At 35.3% G+C, this 19,025-nt stretch overlaps 1 protein-coding gene across 7 annotated transcripts in view; it reads left to right on the top strand.

Moving 5' to 3' along the window:
- The window catches only part of RBMS3 (RNA binding motif single stranded interacting protein 3), a 538,131-nt gene that overhangs the window by 144,297 nt on the left and 374,809 nt on the right, over positions 1-19,025 (top strand). For all 7 annotated transcript variants that reach the window (XR_004256904.1, XR_004256905.1, XM_032235699.1 and 4 more), the window contains exon 2: positions 2,699-2,868. Coding sequence is in view for 5 of the 7 variants with exons in the window: in XM_032235699.1 (XP_032091590.1) it covers positions 2,699-2,868 (170 nt within the window). In the remaining 2 variants the exon portion in view is untranslated. The remainder of the gene's footprint in view (positions 1-2,698; positions 2,869-19,025) is intronic.

The raw sequence follows: 19,025 nt of genomic DNA on the forward strand, positions 1-19,025 counted from the left end.
CCGGGAACCTCGAAACAAAGTCCAGTGCTGCGGGGACCGGAGTCGACAATGGCTGGAATCTTGGCGGAGTTCTCCTTGCAGACCTGGCCCATTGGCACTGGGCACATGACTTCACGCACCTCCGCATGTCATTTTTCAGATGGGGCCACCAAAATTGATGGGAGGCCAGACGCAACATCCGAACAAACTCCCAATGTCTTGATGCAGACGCGCAATGAATCTGTGAGAGCACCCGTCGACGGATGTGCCCTGCGGGAACATAGAGTCGGCCCCGACACTTCACAAGATCCCCTTCCAAAGTCCTAGGGGATGCCGGCCCCACTTCCGCCTTTCATCGCTCCACCCAGTCGTCACCCCGCTGCGCATCCCGCATCAGAGACTGCTTGCTCACGGGATGACAAATGGCAGTGCAGGATGCAACGGGTAGAACAGTCCGAGGTGGAAGTGAGTTCGCAGGGTCAGAGTTTTCTACTTTATTCGGCAGGGCCTAGTGAGTCACAACAGATGAGTCTGCTGAGTCACAACAGATGACTATTGATATACTACTTGAAATCTTATTGTTACTTGAAATCTTACTGTTAATAGAGATATAACTAAACTACATGATAAAAAGGAACAATACAGTTCTGCCCTTTATCCACTCTTCTGTATATTTTGGTTTTGGAAATTTTGAATAGATATGTAAAACAAAATGAAATTATTTGAGAATAAACACTTAAAAAGAGACAAGTTAAGAATGTGTGCAGATGATTTGGTGCAGCTTTTGGAAGACCCATTCAAGAGAAGTGAAGTATTAATGGGGAAACTAAAAAAATGATGCACTTTCAGGTTTCAAGTTTAATCAAAGATGTTAACACAAAAAATATGAAAGTACAAGATCAAACAGAATTGCTGAATTTTTTTTTTTAGATTGACAAGTAGGTATTAGTATGACAAACAGGGATTTTATCTTGTTTCAAAGTAATTACTGAAGATACAGAATAAAATTAAAAAGGATATGTGAAGACAGGAAAAATTGCTATTATTATTTTTGGGCTGAATTTTTGTGATTAAAAGGAATACTTAACCCAAGATGCTATTTTTGTTTAAGAGATATCTATTTTGACAGCTAATATACCAATTAAACAATGGCAAAAAGATATATCTAAATTTGTGCACTAGTTAAATGTTAGAAGTTACAAGATGCAAAAGAAAGAGGATTATGTTTACCTGATTTGAAATTATATTTTTTAGATTGTGTTTAATATGGGTGAAAGACTGGATGCTTTTGAGAAATAGAAGAATTTTGCAGATAGAAGGCATGATTTGAAATTTGAGTTGTGTGATATTTAAATAGTAAACAATAAAATAAAATAAAACTAGCAGAAAGGAACCTTAGATTGTAAATTAACCTATTCTTTAAAAGCCTAGAAAAATGTAAATGCCTGGAGTAAAAAACAAAAAGTACTATGGAAAAATCAGACTTTTTTCTCTGGGATGGTCATTCTAAAATCAAGGGACTATTATTAAAAAGACTAACTCTTGGAATTTTTCCACTGTACTAAAGGATGGAAGCAGGCTACCTAAAAAACTATATGGTATAAATAGAAACATGCAGAAAGAAGTATTTCTGCCAACATGCTATATTAGTTTTGTAAGAAAGACCAGACCAAGAAAGTAATATTATATAGACTGAAAACCACTTTTATTGGAACATTTATGGTAACAGTATCTTGCAAGTTTAAATGTGCTGTTCTCCTACTTATTTTATCTTCCTGTGAGTTAGGGAGGAACGTCTCTGAGGTGTTTTTATCAAATTAGATTCTTCAGATCTCTGCTTGTCGCCTTTTTCTCCTATCATCTAAGGCCATTCCCTTTACCCTTCTTCAGAAATTGTGGTTCTACACCTTGAAAGATTTTATAGATTAATACCAGAACATGAACTAGGACTAGAACATAACTTGAGCCTTTTTTTTAACCAGATACAAGTATATATGCAGCCATTTAAATTACAATCAAGATCATATCAACATATTATTTTGTAGTCTGATGAAAATGTAATATACAGGTAGTCCTTGATTTTCAACAATTCATTTGGGTACAACAGCATTGAAAAAAGTTACTTAGGATCATTTTTCAGACCTATGATTGTTGCAGCATCCCTATCACATGTCAAAATTCAGACAGTTGACACCGTGTTTATGATGGTTGCAGTGTTCCAGGATCATGTGATCATTTTTTGTGACCTTCTGACAAGTAAAGCCAATGAGGAGGCCAAATTTTCTTAACAACTGCGTTACTAACTTAACAACTGCAGTGGTTCATTTACCAACTATGATAAGAAAGGTTGTAAAATGGACAAAATTCACTTAACAACTATCTTGCTTAACAATATAAATTTTGGGTCTAAGTTGTGGGATAAAGTCATTTCTTTACTTTGGATAGATTGTACAATGTCTTGGGCCCCTGCACTAAATGTATCATTTGAAAGACTTGGATATAAACTCAAGAACCCCTGCCATAACTACCAGCAAATCATAATTTTGTTATATGTGTCTGTGGAAAGGATAGGTTAATAAGCAGCATACTTATTAATTGTGCTTAATTCAATGTATATTTTTTTAAATTGCACCCAATTTAATTGCTATCTTTGCATGTCAGATTTTCAGGAGAAAACTGATTGTATCTTTTTTCCAATATTCTTCTCTCTTGTTTTCAGCATTCCTATGCACCAGCTCCCCATCCCATGGCTCCTCCCAGCCCCAGCACTAACAGTAGCAACAACAATAGCAACAACAGCAGCGGTGAACAGTTGAGTAAAACCAACCTGTACATCCGAGGCCTTCCTCCCGGCACCACTGACCAGGACCTAATTAAACTGTGCCAGCCGTAAGTAAAATTATTTGTTCTGTCTTCCCACTGGGAATCACATGTGTAAGGACAGATGGTCCCCAACAACTTTGGAACTTGCATTGGAAATTTTATTTATCTACAGATGAAGTAATTAATTGTGTGGCTTGCCTTTGGATAACATCTGATAAAAACTTGCATCTGGTCTTGAGGGTGATAGAGACTTCCTGATAATCTCTGCTGGACAAAAAACATAATAAATATGCAGACTCTTTGAAAAAATGTTAAAATGTTTACTTGATGCTGGGAAAGGTATGTACTAGTGGTTGCTGGAGAAATTTTCTGCAGTGGAAAAGACAACAGACATGTATCCCAACATAGCTATTACAGGAGGAACTTTTTGGGTGAGATCTAATGCCCTTGTCCCTTGAAAATCGTAACCCTTCCAAATTAGCAAACTGTATCAAAATCAAATATCTGGATAAATGTTGCTTTGAATCGTCTTTTTGGAGTACAATTAAAGAAGTGAAATATATTAGTCTTTTATTTCTGCATATGTCTCTTGGCTTCAATGTTCTGTTAATAGTATTCTTGTCATCATGAGTTGGTAATGTTTAATTGAACATTAATTTAATTAATGTTCAATTCAACTGCTCAGGACTGATGGGTTCATTCGGGTTTGGCATTTCTCTCCCATTCTTTCTTTTCAGCTACTTCAGAATTTCCCAAACAAGAATGGTCTGACGTGTTAAATCTCACTTTGTCTGATGCTGGGGAAATAGTTTTGCCTTGGGAAATCTGTAACACAAAAGGAGAACATATATAGACTAAACATGCACTGGACATATATCACATATTTATATGCTTTTCTTACTGGGGGGTCCTTGGATTTTGGAAGTTGTTCATTTCTCTTTATGACTGTATTTGCCAAATTATTATTAAAAAGCCTCTCAGATAGATAAATTATATATACTATCTATCAGCAATTGCTACAGTAAGAAGGCATGGACTTCACAAAGTCTTTTATTTTTTTTGTTTTAGCTCTGTTTATAATTTAAAAAAAATACTACCAATTCTGCGGAGTACCACTGTCACCAATTACAATTATAGGCCAGAAATTTTTTGGCTCGTTATATCCTCCTGTCAACATTCTACAGTTCTTCCTTGCCTTAGGCTTTGTGATATGTTTCCATATTTCTCTTTTGATTAGCAGTAACTTTATACATTTATTTGGTTGCCTAGGATCTCTTCCATGAATTCTTGGTTTTAAAATCTAATGTTTATTTTGTCCCTTTAGGTTTCCTTAACCTTCAGTTCAAGCCCACAAGGAATATGCATAATTGTATGTTATTAGGGTACATTATTCTGTGTTAGGGAGAAAGATAGGATAGTTGTTTTATTCTGTTTTCTGTTCTTTTTTAATGCTGTCACTTAATTGCAATTGTCATTTTTTAAGGGAAGCATGACCAGAAGTCCTGTTCTTTCCTTTGCACTCTCTTGCTTTTCCCATATTGGAGCAGGGTAGTCTGAAGGAGATTTTGCAGTACGTGTCTTCTTGTTGTAGACTTCTTGCCCAGACTGTTATAGGCTTAAATGGCAAGATGGGATGTAGAAGATGAGAAGACCCATCCCAGTCCTATTTAAGGACTTGGATATTTTCCTTCTGTGATTTTAATCCATTTTAACAGTTGTGTATTGAATACAGGTAGTCCTCAATATACAACCATAATTCAGCCAGAATTATGGTTGTAAGTCATCGCAGTTATAAGTCGAGGCATCATGTTACTAGACTCAATATTTTGTAAGGCAATTAAAACAAAGGCCATGATTGTTAAGCAAATCCATTTTCCCTGATGGATGGTTTTTTTTTGCTGGAAACTGAAAATAAATACCAGAAAACAACATTGCAAATTGCAGCCATGTGACTGCATGATGGCCCTAAAGGTAAGCCAGATGCCAATTGCCCAAAATATGATCATGTGACTGTGGGGGGGTGTAACTTCAAAAACAGTAATAATTAGCTCGTTGTAGATCTGAAAGGTTTGATAAGTCAAGGATTACCCATATGAGAAATATTGATATATTAAAAAACTTTTATCAACATACTCTGTTGTTGTGGCTCAGCAGGATCCAGTGGAGCTGCTGATGGACTCGGATAGTGAGGAACCATATGAGTCTGCCATGGAAGATGTGGAGGATCCTGTGCAGGGTTCAGACTCAGAGCAGGGATCAGAGAGGCTGGTTGGCCACCAGGAGGCGCCTGAGGCATGGAGCAGTGGGGAAGATCAAAGGCAGTTTGTCCCTGATGCTAGATTGAGAACGGCTGAGAAACGGAAGCAGCAACTCCAAAGGCAGTCTCACAGAAGATGATTAAGCCCAGGTGGTTGTTGATTGGCCCCTCCCAAGAGATTATAGGTGAGGCGTTGGGAGGGGACATTTGCAGGAAACAACTGTTCGAATTACTAGTGAATAAAATCTATCTGTGTATTCTAGCCGTGTCTTTTCATTTGGACTCTCTGGATTGCTTTGTTTGGATTATCTGGGTTACACAGAGCTACTGTATTGAACGTGAGTTGCCTGAGCCCTCAGCCAAAGGATTCGTTATCTCAGTAATTGAATAGTGGCAAACAGCCAAGCCTGTGTTCTCGTACATTCACAGGCCGGGTGGTGGTGGTGGTCAGAACACCCTGTTATATATAACACAGAATAGTACTATGCTATTTGTCATCATACATAGGGTCAGAAAAATTTTATTTACTGTTTTAAGTATGCCAATAGCCATGTTTGCAATGTATGTATGTATATATGCATGTATGTATGTATGTATGTATGTATGTATGTATGTATGTATGTATTTATTTATTAATACAAATACTTGGAAAATTTGTTAATTAAATATATTTTGAGCTCTTTCTTGGAATCAATGTTGATACAAAGTGTGATAGCACAGCATTACATCTGTAAGACGTATTGCTTTTAGCCTTCGGAGAATAGTGGTTCGTATTTCCTTATAGAGGCAATTTGGCTGCAAGGGGATTGATAAATGCCTGTTCGCTGGGAAATGATTATTTGTGTGTTATCTGGATCATCCAGATTACTCAGAAAGATCTCATTAAGTTTTGAAGCCATAGTCTTGCTTTGTCATCTGCATTTAGAATAATCATATAACCAAAGATAGACATGAAATTGTTGGTAAAAATGCATTGTGTGAAGAAGTAATTATTTCTTTTTGGAAGTAGTTATAAGAAACCTATAGAGGAATATGTTGTAAGTTTGCCTCCCTTCTCCTCCAAACCTATGTCTCCCGGTATGTTCTGAGCATAACCTCTAGACAACACTTATATATATGGGCTTCTGTATGAATTTGAACTTGATATTGTTCAGCTTAACCTTGCAGATTTACAATGCAACTCAAAAGGATGCTTTTCACTTGTACCAATCAGAGAATATTTGGAGACTGTGTGGCCAAATGTGCAACAAGTGTAAAAATGCAGTTACTTATACTAACAGAAACATTTAGATTTGCAAGTCTAAGATTAATTTACTCCTGATAAGAACATTAGTATATAGCAAGATATTTCTATATAGGTTTTTGTTGAGTACTGTATATACTCGAGTATAAGCCTAGTTTTTCAGCCCACTTTTTGGGCTGAAAAAAGCCGCCTCAGCTTATACTCGAGTCAGTGAAAAATTTGCCCGAAATGGAGGAGAAAAAGGGGCGGGGCCATGCCGCTGGGTGACACTCGTGAATGGCCCAGTGCCCCTGTGAGTTTCCCCTCCCTCTGTGTCAGTTTGCCGCGCAGCACGCACCGCACCATCCCCCCTCCTCACGTTCTAATGTAATGCAGGGCTGTCTTACGATTCCCCTTCCTCCCCCTCCTGCCGCTCTGCAACGATGTCCCACCTCCTCCTTGTTATGGCAAGCAGCCACATAGCGATGTCCCACCTCCTCTGGTACAGTGATCCAATGATAGGAATCACTGTGCCGTGTGTCATAGGAGGCGGGACATCGCTCCCGCGGCTACACGGGACATCATCATCACAGCGGGACATCAGCATCATGAGGTGAGTGAAGTATTTCATTGAATACACCGCTAGTTTACTGTTTTTCTTTGAAATAAATATTCAAAAACATTATTGGTATCTATTTTTATTTTTGAAATTTACCGGTAGCTGCTGCATTTCCCACCCTAGGCTTATACTCGAGTCAATAACTTTTCCAGTTTTTTTGTGGTAAAATTAGGTGCCTCGGCTTATATTCGGGTCGGCCTATACTCGAGTATATACGGTAACTTGTTGCTTATGGAATGCAAATGATAGTCAATGAATTTCATGGCCCTTAGTGATTTGTTGTTCAACTTTAAAATACTTGATTTTCTGTGAACAGTGTTAAGCTTCCTTAGCATTTTATTTAAGTTCCTGTAAGTTGCTAAGTAACTATTCAAAAAAACATTTCTAACAAGAATTGCCCAATATTATTAAAGCTGTATCCTTAAAATAATGTGTGAAAGCAAAACATTTTTTCTTGTAGTTTTTCCATTTCTTCCAGCTGAAGAAGCTTCCTTGTATCCACTCATTCTTGTCTCCCAAGTGTGATATAGATCTAGAACAGGGTTGGCAGCCTACGGCTCTCAATCTAATTTCATGGCTCCTCAGCTTCAGTTCAGAAACTCTCTGAATTCAAGAGCCAATTTGAACTATCTCTTTCTTTCCCCGAAGCCTGCTATTTGGTCAAGAGAAGGATGTCAAAACGAAAACAAATGAGTGAAACACCCATTTAAAATCATAGAAATGGAAATACCACTCAGGTCATCAATTCAATTCCTGCTCAATGTTGCAATCAAATTAAGGCATTTCTGACTGATGGATGTCTAGCCTCTCCTTGAATAGATCAAATTAAGTGAAGCCTACTATGCACCTGGGTAGAGAATTCTAATATTTAATTGAAATCTGTCTTATGGTAATTTAAATCTATCATTCTACACTCTGTTTTCTGGAATGATGGGAAAAAGTCATGATTTTTTTCGCTTGTGATACTTTTTCTAGTACTGTACTTAAAGAATGCTGTCATATCTCTTCTCAGTGTTCTCTTCCAAAATATGCCCAACTTTTTCAATCTCTCTTCACAAGTACTCTAATCAAGCTTGTTGAACTTCTCTAAATGTGTTTTTTGAATTTTTCTCAAAGTGTAGTATCCATAAATGCTGGACTCAATACCCAAGATATGGGTTCTTATGGACGCCTTTTCCTACAGCCCTGCCATTACATGCTACTTGTTGATAATTCCTGACATGGCCCTTGATCAAAATAATAAATATAATATACAACCACCCTTGAAAATGTAGCTTGAAAAAGGGGGAAAGAAAGTGAAATATATGTCAGTATGAAACCTCTTTGTTATGTTATGGCTACATTCTTGACATTGAGTTTTGAAAGCTTCTTAGAATTTAGTTTCAACTTCTAATCTAATTCTTGGGAAGAATTACTACTTATTTTAAATTTAATAAAATAAAGAAATACTGTTATATCAATCATCTGAAAATGATCATAGAAACTGGTAAGTGGTGATGGAGAGGATGATAAATTTTTAAAAAGATATAGTAGGCAATATTTCTGTTTCCAAGCCTTTTCTGTTATATAGTTATATGTTCTATGAATATATAGTATATTCATATGTTATGAACTATAAGAAACAATAGAATTTTAATTGGTTTTCATTGACCTGTGATTCTAGACAATAGAAGAAATTCCAGCTTCATGTTCAGTAAATGTCCTGATTATCTAATACTTTAAATACTTTTAATTCTCATTTATTTTTATTTACTTATTTTATTTTGCTGCTATTTTATTTGGAATAGAAAATAGTCAGCTGTAATATTAGTGACACTTACACACAGTGCCAGACATTTTTGACAAATGGATCGACACCAACAAACTTTTTATAAACTTAAAGTAATCTTGTCAAATAATTTGTCAGATGGAATGAATAAAAGTATAAGAAAACAAGTAAGTTCTCAGTGGTTACCTAGTAAATAACAAAAATGTTTCTGGAAATGTGTGATGTTTTGTGGTATACTTTTGGATTTGAAAAAAATGCCTCTAAAGAGATTTGAGCTGAAGTACATGGAAGTTTTAGGTTAAAAAAATTGTGTACACACACACACACAAAAATAAACACACAAACACACACTCTATATCCCAAACAAAACACAATGGTCTTCTTCCTGGCTGTTTACTGCCTTTAGTTTTCCCCGTTACAGATGATGGGTATTCTGGGAGATAGTACCTGAGATAATTTTAACTACCAAATAAGTGCATTAAGGTTAACATGCCTGTTTTATATTTAACTTATCTGTATTATTATTTTTTCTTTAGAAAACTTAAAAGATTTTTTAAAAACATCCTAATTTATAGGTTCATTAAAATAGCAGGATGAGACCTATTAAACTGAAGTGTGGTTGAAAAGGTGCTTTTTAAAAATCTCACAGAAAAATAAGATTTTTGGTCTACATTGTTCTTACACTAATGTTTAGAATGGAGGAAATAAACATGATATGCTTGAATTTATATTAAAGAAAAGCAAATACTATTTAATGGGTGTAATGAAGACCTGGTAAAACAACTCCTATGACTGAAATAGAGAAATTAAAATATATATTTTGTTCCAGAGATTCAGTTGTGATGGAAAGAGTAATTTGTTAAAAATATTAGTTTGCCCAAAATGCAAATGATCTTGGCAGCTTTTGAGTTGAAATAAGTAGAACAGCAAGATTTTATTGCCATATTTGTCCAGAGGGGAAAAAAAATCACAATCAAATGCTATGTGAAGAAATAATACTGTTGTTTTCTGGTGCTCACCCTTGAAAGAAGTATTTTTGTTTGTTCAAAAACAAAATGAACATATTTGGAAATACTGTAAAATTATCCTGACCTGCAAAGCATGGTCTTTCCAGGACATTCCTTACTTGTCTTGTAGACAACTTTTTTCTTCAGAAAGTATAGAAAAGTACAAGACAATCATATATTCTAATCTTTTTTTATTATTATTTAGAGTTGTATCTGATTCTGAGAACTTGCTCTGTCAATACCATGCAGATTTTTTGGCAAGTTTTTTCATCAGTGTTGCCATTGCTTCCTTCCTAACACTGAAAAGAGTGGCATGCCCAAGATCACTCAGCTGGCTTTGTGCCTAGAGTGGGACTAAAACTTAGGGAGTGAGACTTATGGTCTCCTGGTTTCTAGCATAATGTCTTCATCACTACATCAAACTGATTCTCATATACTAATAAATACTAAATATATATTAAAAAGGCAAGAAAAAATCTAATAGTATTAGTGCTAAAATTACATAACTGTTAGTTGATAAATGGAAGTAGCATAAATACAAGGGAAACCACACCTGGTGTTTTCATTTTAAGGAAAAATAAAACATTTAAACAGCACCTGGACTTTAAAATACTCAATCAATTGAAAACAATAATATCTATTATGGCAATAAAACTAATCAGAAAAGGAGCTCAAAATGGATGAAAGTTACTAACACAGAAGACATTAAGAACACAACTCTAAACAATTTGAAAAGTGGAGGTGATAGGTGGTTCACAAATGTAATGCATGAATGAATAAATGACAGCAAAAGTAACCAATGAAACTAGAGGTAGCAATTTGGGGGTGAAAGAGTAGCGCAGTGAAGTTGTTGAGGCTGTGGGCAAATGCTTCTGATTGTGTCATAGTTCATTCGTTCATTCATTCCATTGGTTTGCTACCTAACTTGCTACAAGGTGAACTTGCTAGAAATATAGCTATTTCCCAAAGTGGTTTTTTCCTGAATTGGTCTGCTTCAAAGAGCTAAATAAATATATCACACCATTATATTTCATGACATACTAATTAGCAAGCTATTTAAGAGATGATAAATAATTGAAAATCATATTTTTGAACATTATATTTTTAAATATTTTCATTAATGAAGTGGATTAAGACATGGAAGGAATGCTTTTCATACATTTTCATGTTGCTGACATACAATATTGGGTGGGATAACAATTTTGGATATTTGGAATATTTGCTAATTGAAAAATAAATATGAACTGAAAGTTGGATGTTACTGCAAAAAAGGTAAATAAAGGCAACAACCAAATGCAAAACACAAAAAGTAACCCTACATTGTTCCACTATAGTAAAGCTTCATTGATTTATGTTATCATTTATGATTCATGGAAAAGCTCTCTGGGTCTCAAGTAGATTAGATTATTGTAATACTTTTTATAGTCCAATTTGTATATGATGCCACATAATAATGTTCATAACAATATAATAAGAGAATAAGCTCTGTGAAATCTTAGAGATATCCATATTCTCTTACTAGTCTGCCAGAGCCACAAGGACAGCAGAAACTTATAATGCCATTTTAAATTAACTATAGTTCAGAATGTTATTCAAGTCTTAAACTGTAGTTCATCTTAAGGAGAATTAGTGAAGACTGGCCAAATAGTAAACTAAGTCTGTGTAGCTGGCTTTGAAGTTGATCCAAAACTTCCAGATGGTTCAGAATGAGCTCCAAGATTTTAACACAGACTTTCATCTACAAGTATTTTATTTTCATATTGTCATTAGTTGCCAACATAAACTTACTCTCAAATAGAATTAAGTAGCCTTTACTTTGAATAGTCAGTCTATCCTTTAAGTAGTAAAGGATTAGTATAACTTCAAAACACTGCTTGCCATGTAGGTCTGTCTTAGAGTCATCATCAGAGTTAGAAGTTGTTTATTATTAGCATTAGTATTAACAATTTTGTTACGTTGTTGTAAATCTTAATTATATTATTTTGACTCCATGATACTTGTATTGATTGATTATTATTGACAGTCTAACATTAAATAACCTAGAGCAGTGATAGAAAACCTTTTTGGAGTCATATGTCAAAATTTTAGAAAGTGCTTAACTTCACTGCTGGTGTCTCCCCGTCCACCCCCGGTGCCCGAGCCCTGAAAAATCTAGAGTATGTTCTTGGGTGGCTTTACAACCTCCAAAAATGATGGAAAGCGTGGCCTGTTTTCACATGCTTTCTTTCTTTCTTTTTTTAAATTTTCTTGTTATTTTTTTTTTAACATTAAAATGTTTTTATTTTCCATTTTTCATTTTCATACACTCATATATATACTGTGCATAGCCGGGGCCATACAACATTAAACAATAATCACAGCAATTCCTCTTGTCAACAATACCCCCCAAAATAGAAACCCAATATACCTCTTCCACTCTTCATACACCTCTTTCTTCCGCCCCCCTCCAACTTTCTATCTTCCCTCCATCATCCCCCTCTACCCTACTTCCCTGCCTCCTCTACCACTCCTCTCTCCCAGTCCACTCCCTCCCTTCCTTATCACCCTCCCTCCCATCCTCTCTCCCACCCTCTCTACCCATCTTTCTTCTATCCCACTCCTCCTCCCCTTGGTGTATTTCTAATATATGTCAATGTACTCAACTTGTTCTATTTTTACAGAGAAATTAAAGAGAAACAGTATACATGTGAAGTCGCACTACATTGAAATCTAACACATAGTATATATCCCCCCTCCCCCTCCCCCCAACACCCCACCTCCCTCCCCCCAACTTCCCAGAGCCCATACACGGTATAGATTTTTAACAAACACAGTCTAAAATATATTGAGAAAAAAGAAATAAAAAAAGAGGTTACTAACATCTCTACATTGATCTTAGCTTCTTCCTGCTACACTAACTTTGAACAGTTTAAATCATTCCTGATCTTAAGCATAGGCTATCTGAAATTTCTTAGTCCCATATTTGTTTTGTATATAGTCAATCCATTTTTTCCAGTCTCGTTTATATTTCTCATTTGAATGATCTTTAAGATATGCTGATATTTTAGCCATCTCGGCTAAGTTTGTAACTTTCAATGTCCATTCTTGAGTTGTAGGCAAGTCTTCCTTCTTCCAGTATTGTGCCACCAACAGTCTTGCCGCCGTTATTAAGTGCAGAATCAAGTTAGTCTCTACCACTGTAAAGTCAGTACATATACCTAGTAAAAATAACTGAGGAGTATACTTTATCATTCTTTTAAAGATATTTTGCATAATCCACCATATTTTTATCCAAAATGCCTTAACCTTTTGACAAGTCCACCATATATGAAAATATGTAGCATCGAGAGACCCACACCTCCAACATTTAGGCTGTACATTTGGATACATAGAAGCCGGCTTTTTAGGATCTAAATGCCATCTATAGAACATCTTATAAAAATTTTCTCTCAGGTTTTGAGCTTGTGTAAATTTCACATTTCTTACCCATATTCTTTCCCATGTATCCAACATTATTGGTTCTTCAATATTTTGAGCCCACTTTATCATACAATCTTTAACTAATTCTGTTTCCAAATCCATCTGTATTAATACATTATATATCCTCTTTATATGCATTAAACTTTGATCTCTTATTTGTTTAAACAACTTGGATAAAACCAATTTTTTGATCTATTTTCCACCTGGCCTGTAATTGCCTATACTGGAATCATGTTTGAACTACCTTCTCCTCTTTTAATACCTCTAAAGATTTTAGTTGTAGTACCCCCCTTTCCAAAATGAGAAGCTGTCTGTAGGTAGTTCTATCCTGTTTTTGTGCTATATTCATATTTTCAATTGCATGTCTAGGAATTGCCCACATGGGTATCTTGTCATTTAATTTATATTGGTATTTTTTCCACACCCCACAGTAAAGCATTTCTTAAAATATGACTTTTAAAATTCTTATCCAATTTTTTGTTGAATAACAGGTAAGCATGCCAACCATATACCAGATTGTGTCCCTCGATATTCAGTATTCTGTCATTAGTTAAATGAGTCCAATCACTAATTACAGATAGCGCCACTGCATCATAATATAGTTTTAGGTTAGGTAATTTCAAGCCTCCTCTCTCGCATACATCTTGCATTATTTTCATCTTTACCCTCGGCTTCTTTCCTGCCCATACAAATTTGTTGATACCCTTCTGCCATTCTAAAAGATTCGCATCTTTTTTAAGTATAGGTAACATTTGGAATTTTCACATGCTTTCTGAGGCACCAAAGCTCCGTGAGAGCCTCCAGACCTCTGGAAGTTTCAAGGGCCCTGCTCTCACTTGGTCTCTGGAGCCTTGAAAGAATTACATAAGGACATCTGCACATTTCGTTGCAATCAATTTTATTGTATTTATGTTGTACAATGACAATAAAGGCTATATTACTACATGATTTTTAGATGTCCCAGAAGCCATGTGAGAGCATGATCCTTTGACTTAAGCTTTTAAAATTTAAATTTTTATCGTAATATGTAAGAATGGCCAATATTGTAAACTAAAAATCAAATGAGGTTTCCGGAATTTTGAACTTGTAATTGTTGATTGTTGTAAGCAACCCAGAGTTGCTGAGAGTAGCATACACATTTTTTATTAAGGTTGGGTGCCATATGTATAGTTTGGATCGACATTTTTATCCACCCATTCTTCCCAAGGAACTGGGGTAAGCAGTTGTTGTTTGATGATATTAAAGGTGTCATATGATGTAAGCTGCTTTTTGCAATTAATTAATGTGATTTTCCTCAATGACAATAAGGATCAAGTGAGGTTCCATTTGTTTTAGGATTGCACCCAAGGCACCTATTACTATTGTACTACTATGCTTTCATTTGCCACAGTTTTACTTCTGTTTGTAGATCTTTGGATTTTGTTATTTTTTCCAGTTCGCTCTTCCATTCCGCTATCTGCAATTACTACAATCTTCACTTATTCAGTCTTTTCTGTCTTTATTTCAATAATAATTAAGTCTGTAGCAATAAAGTCCCAGAGCACTATTGTTTCTTCATTTTATTGTAGTTTGTCTGATTTGTGGTCCCAATACTTATTGCTTGCAGGCAAATGGTAGTTCTTGTAGATATTCCATTCCAACATTGTTGCTACAGTACTTTGTCATGCCATGTTTGTAGTCAGTTTATGCGATCTTCTTGCAACAGCTTACTAGGCTGTCTGTTGTTTCTTCAGCTTTCTTATCTGATGGCAGTGTTCTAGGTCTTAATTTCTAGTAATTTTTGAAGTTTTTATCCCCTCCAAATTTGTAAAGCTAGTGGAGATCTGTAAAGGAATTACATATTCTTCTTTTCCTTTTTAAATCGAATATGCCAAATGATGCAGAAATAGTTTAAAAATATGTAAAATTCATTGACTGGGAGTACTTAATCTTAGGTTTGTACTTGTTCTGCCACTATCTAATACAGATAGTCCTCAACCTACGACCCATTGAGCCCAAAAATTATGTTGCTAAGTGAGAAATTTGTTCAGTGAGTTTTGCTGAGTTTTATGACTTTTCTAGCCACGGTTGCAGTTGGTTAATTAGTAACACAATTGTTAAGTGATTCTGTCTTCTTTGTTCATAAGGTTGTAAAAGGTGATCATGTTACTCCCAGACACTGCATCCATCATACATATGGATCAGTTACCAAGTATGTGGTATGGGGGAAGCTGCAATGGTGAGAAGTTTGAAAAATGGTCATAATTCACTTTTTCAGTGCCGTTATAACTTTGAACGGTCACTAAGAAAATTGATTTAAGTTGAAAATACACGTAGTTCTAGATATTTTTGGTTTTCTGATGTAATGTATAGATTATGATTCACCGATTCATTTAATAACAGAGTTTAGAGTTTTATTTAGCTTGTATGCCGCCCTATTCCCAGAAGACTTAGGGTGGCTAACAGTAAGAAGGGAAGGGGGGTACAAAAATAAAAACAACAATTTAAAATTCAGCAACAGTCATAACATAGGATGGGGCTGGATAATTCAACAGCCAGCCTGCCGGAACAGCCAGGTCTTAGTTGCTTTGCGGAAGGCCGGAAGGGTAGTAAGGGTCCAGATCTCAACGGGGAGATCATTCCATAGGGCCGGAGCAGCTACAGATAAGGCCCTCCCCCGGGGGGTCGCCAGCCGACATTGGCCGGCAGATGGAATCCGGAGGAGGCCTAGTCTGTGGGATCTAATAGGTCTTTGGGAGGTGATTGGCAGGAGGCAGTCTCTCAGGTAACCAGGTCCGATACCATGAGCAATTACTCAAGTTTGGTTATCTTAAAATGACCAGTAACAGATTATGTGATATATGTTACTCCATTTCTACTCCATTCCTAGATGTAGAAAATTACTTTATGAATCTAATCAAGGAATTTATTTGGAAACAGGATAACTTCTTCATTAAAGTTTAAGGGAAAATACATCTTGGGTATAAGCCAGGGGCATGGACTATGTACTTATGCTGCTGTAGAAATACAACTTCAGCAGAAATCACGTCAAGGAGTACATTTTCTGTATGTCACCACAGTATTTTAGGTCAGCATTTTTGGAGAGCAACATTTGTGACAACTGGCTATGTCAGAGAAGATATAAAATAATCTTGTATAACATATTTCTTCTATAAGTATGCAGAATGTTCACTTTCTTGTATATTCAACAATAGGTAATATTGTTGAATATGGTTGTAATGCAGTATAAATGAAGAATAAATTGTGGGTTGATAATATTTCATGTATTATCTACACTCCAGAGAACTAGGTGAATATTCAACATCAATTGTCAATCATTATAGAGGGTGAAATAGAGCAATTCACTTATACATTTCGCATAGTAGGCTCCTTACAATAATTACACACACACACACACACACACACACACACACACACATGCACACACGCACGCGCGCGCGCACACACACACACACACACACACACACACACACACACACACACACATATATATATATATATATATATATATATATATATATATATATATTAATATGCAGAGGATTTCCTATTTTTTTCTCTGAGTTGGGAAACCTTTTCTATCAACTTTACTGTTTGTTCAGGAATTGGAGCTATTAGGCTGTTGATTTGTTTCCTTTTGGATTAACTGCCAGTTTTATGTTTATCTAATTATTATTCTTAATCACTGGGTTGTAATAAACTGTGTATTTAATTAAGTAGTAAGCCTTTCTGTTTGTCTGACTATGTAAAAAAATATGATTCACATATTGAAATAAACATCTATCAGAATGGTGAATTTTTCTGAATATATTAGGCAAAACAAACCTTGGAATTTTTGAATCATATAAAAATGGATAAAGTTACAATAAATAATAAAAGAAAAAACTTTAAAATTGAAGTATACTACTTATAAAAATTGTGAACATCATTTGTGTGTGTGTGTATTTGTATGTTTGTATAGCTTTTCTATAACTCACTGTCTGCCAGTTTCTGGTCTGAACTGACACATTTAAACAAAGCATATGGTTGACTAATTAGCATGATAAAGTCCATTCATGTATTGCAGTTATTGCAGTGAAAAAAATATATTTAATGTATCTTATTTAAAGAAGTCATTTTGAATAATTTTAAATTTAATAGTTAATATTAAATTTAATATTAATAGTTAATATAAATTTAATACCACTTAGTATTAATTTATATATTTTCTTATAGAATATTATTTTTATATAAGAAGCTAATTGCCTTGTTACTTAAAAGTTATTGTATTTTTCCCAGTACTTTTAAAAAGCAGCCAATTAATACTCTTTATTTATTCATAGTAATCGAGAAAGTAATATCAAGATATAAGAAATTGTTTTTGGAAATTAAAATTCTATACAAATGTTTTCTTCTTTGTGATAAATAGTATTCAGTTTTGTTCTTTACATACTATGTTCTACAACATATAGAAAAATCATGTTATGCGTTATGCTAGTTGAAAGAATGTGTTTGTATGCTTATTTTCACATGGAGTATGAATTACACTTACAGACTCTAGAGCAGTTTTCGACTTTCTCAGCCACCTCAATACTGGCTGAGGAATTCTGGAAATGAAGTGCACATATTTCAAAGTTGCCAATAATGAGAAACACTCAGAGTAATAAGACATTACCAACTGTCTGAACACTAGGCCTTATTGGGTGTATTTTATGTGGCATGAAGCATTGGTGGGATTTACTTACCTTCCCTACTGATTCACAAATTTCAGTGCATGTGAACCTTAGAGTCATACTGTAGAAGGCTGCGGTATGGGGTCAAACATATGACTATACCTCCGCAAGTATTGCATTGACAAACATAACACTTTTGTTCATTGGAAACATGCATGTTCACCCAAAATGGTCCAAAACATTTCAAGTGACACAAATTATTTCATTATAATCAGTTTGGTAGCTATGTTACTTTTGTTAAGTAAATGAGCTTGCTTTTAATGATCAAAGTTGTATTATCAAAGTGAATCATTGTTGTTTCAGGCCTAATTTTTAGAATAACCAGTATCCAAGTTCTGTCTAGGCATAGTATGTACTATTCTATTCACTTCAGTATTCAAAATTGTTTAAAAGAATGTAAAATTACCTTTAACATTTTAAAGTAGCATAACAGAGAAAAAATGAAGCAATAGACAAATTGTAATAATTCTGCTATGCTCCATTTTATGACAAAATAATACAAAACAATTAAAATTATCTAGAAAAGCTGATTTTGATATGATATGAATTTTAAAAAGCAATTATCTAAACCCTCTTCCTTTCCACCCCTTTCCAATCCACTTTCATAACTGAGCATAAAACCCTAGGCAACTCTATCCCTTAGGCATTACGGGAAGTCCCATCTGGGATGTGAAACTTTGCACTGTATAGAGAAAGAAAAAGCAAAGTTAATATAAGATAGATCTGAACACCTACAACTATCTTTGTTTTGTAAGAATGTTTTCTTTCTGTTGGAACATGAGAAAGATGTTTTGTCTTTTTGTCTCATTTTCTTTCTAAAGAAAGGTGAATATTCTAGGATAAATGTATAAACTTCCCAATGCCTGTGTTATGTGACCTTGATATCAATATTTATGTATTTCAGCACCTGGTTACCGAGCCGGACTTTTCTTGAAATTACAAAAACAGTTAAGAGATTTTTTAAAAAATGTTTCTCAACCATATCATTGTCCTCATGATTCAGTGACGGCTGAATCAGTATACAGCAGTGACGGCTGGTGAGGTTCACGGCCGGTGAAGCAAGCGGACAAAAGCCGCCCTATGTCTGCCAGCACCAGCCGCCCGCTTCGGGGCTTCGGGGGCGGCTTTGGCAGGGGATGGGGAAAGAAAGGTAAACTTGGGGCTAGGCAGGCCGCTCAT

Source organism: Thamnophis elegans, chromosome Z (assembly GCF_009769535.1).
Source record: "Thamnophis elegans isolate rThaEle1 chromosome Z, rThaEle1.pri, whole genome shotgun sequence".
Lineage (NCBI taxonomy): Eukaryota > Metazoa > Chordata > Lepidosauria > Squamata > Colubridae > Thamnophis > Thamnophis elegans.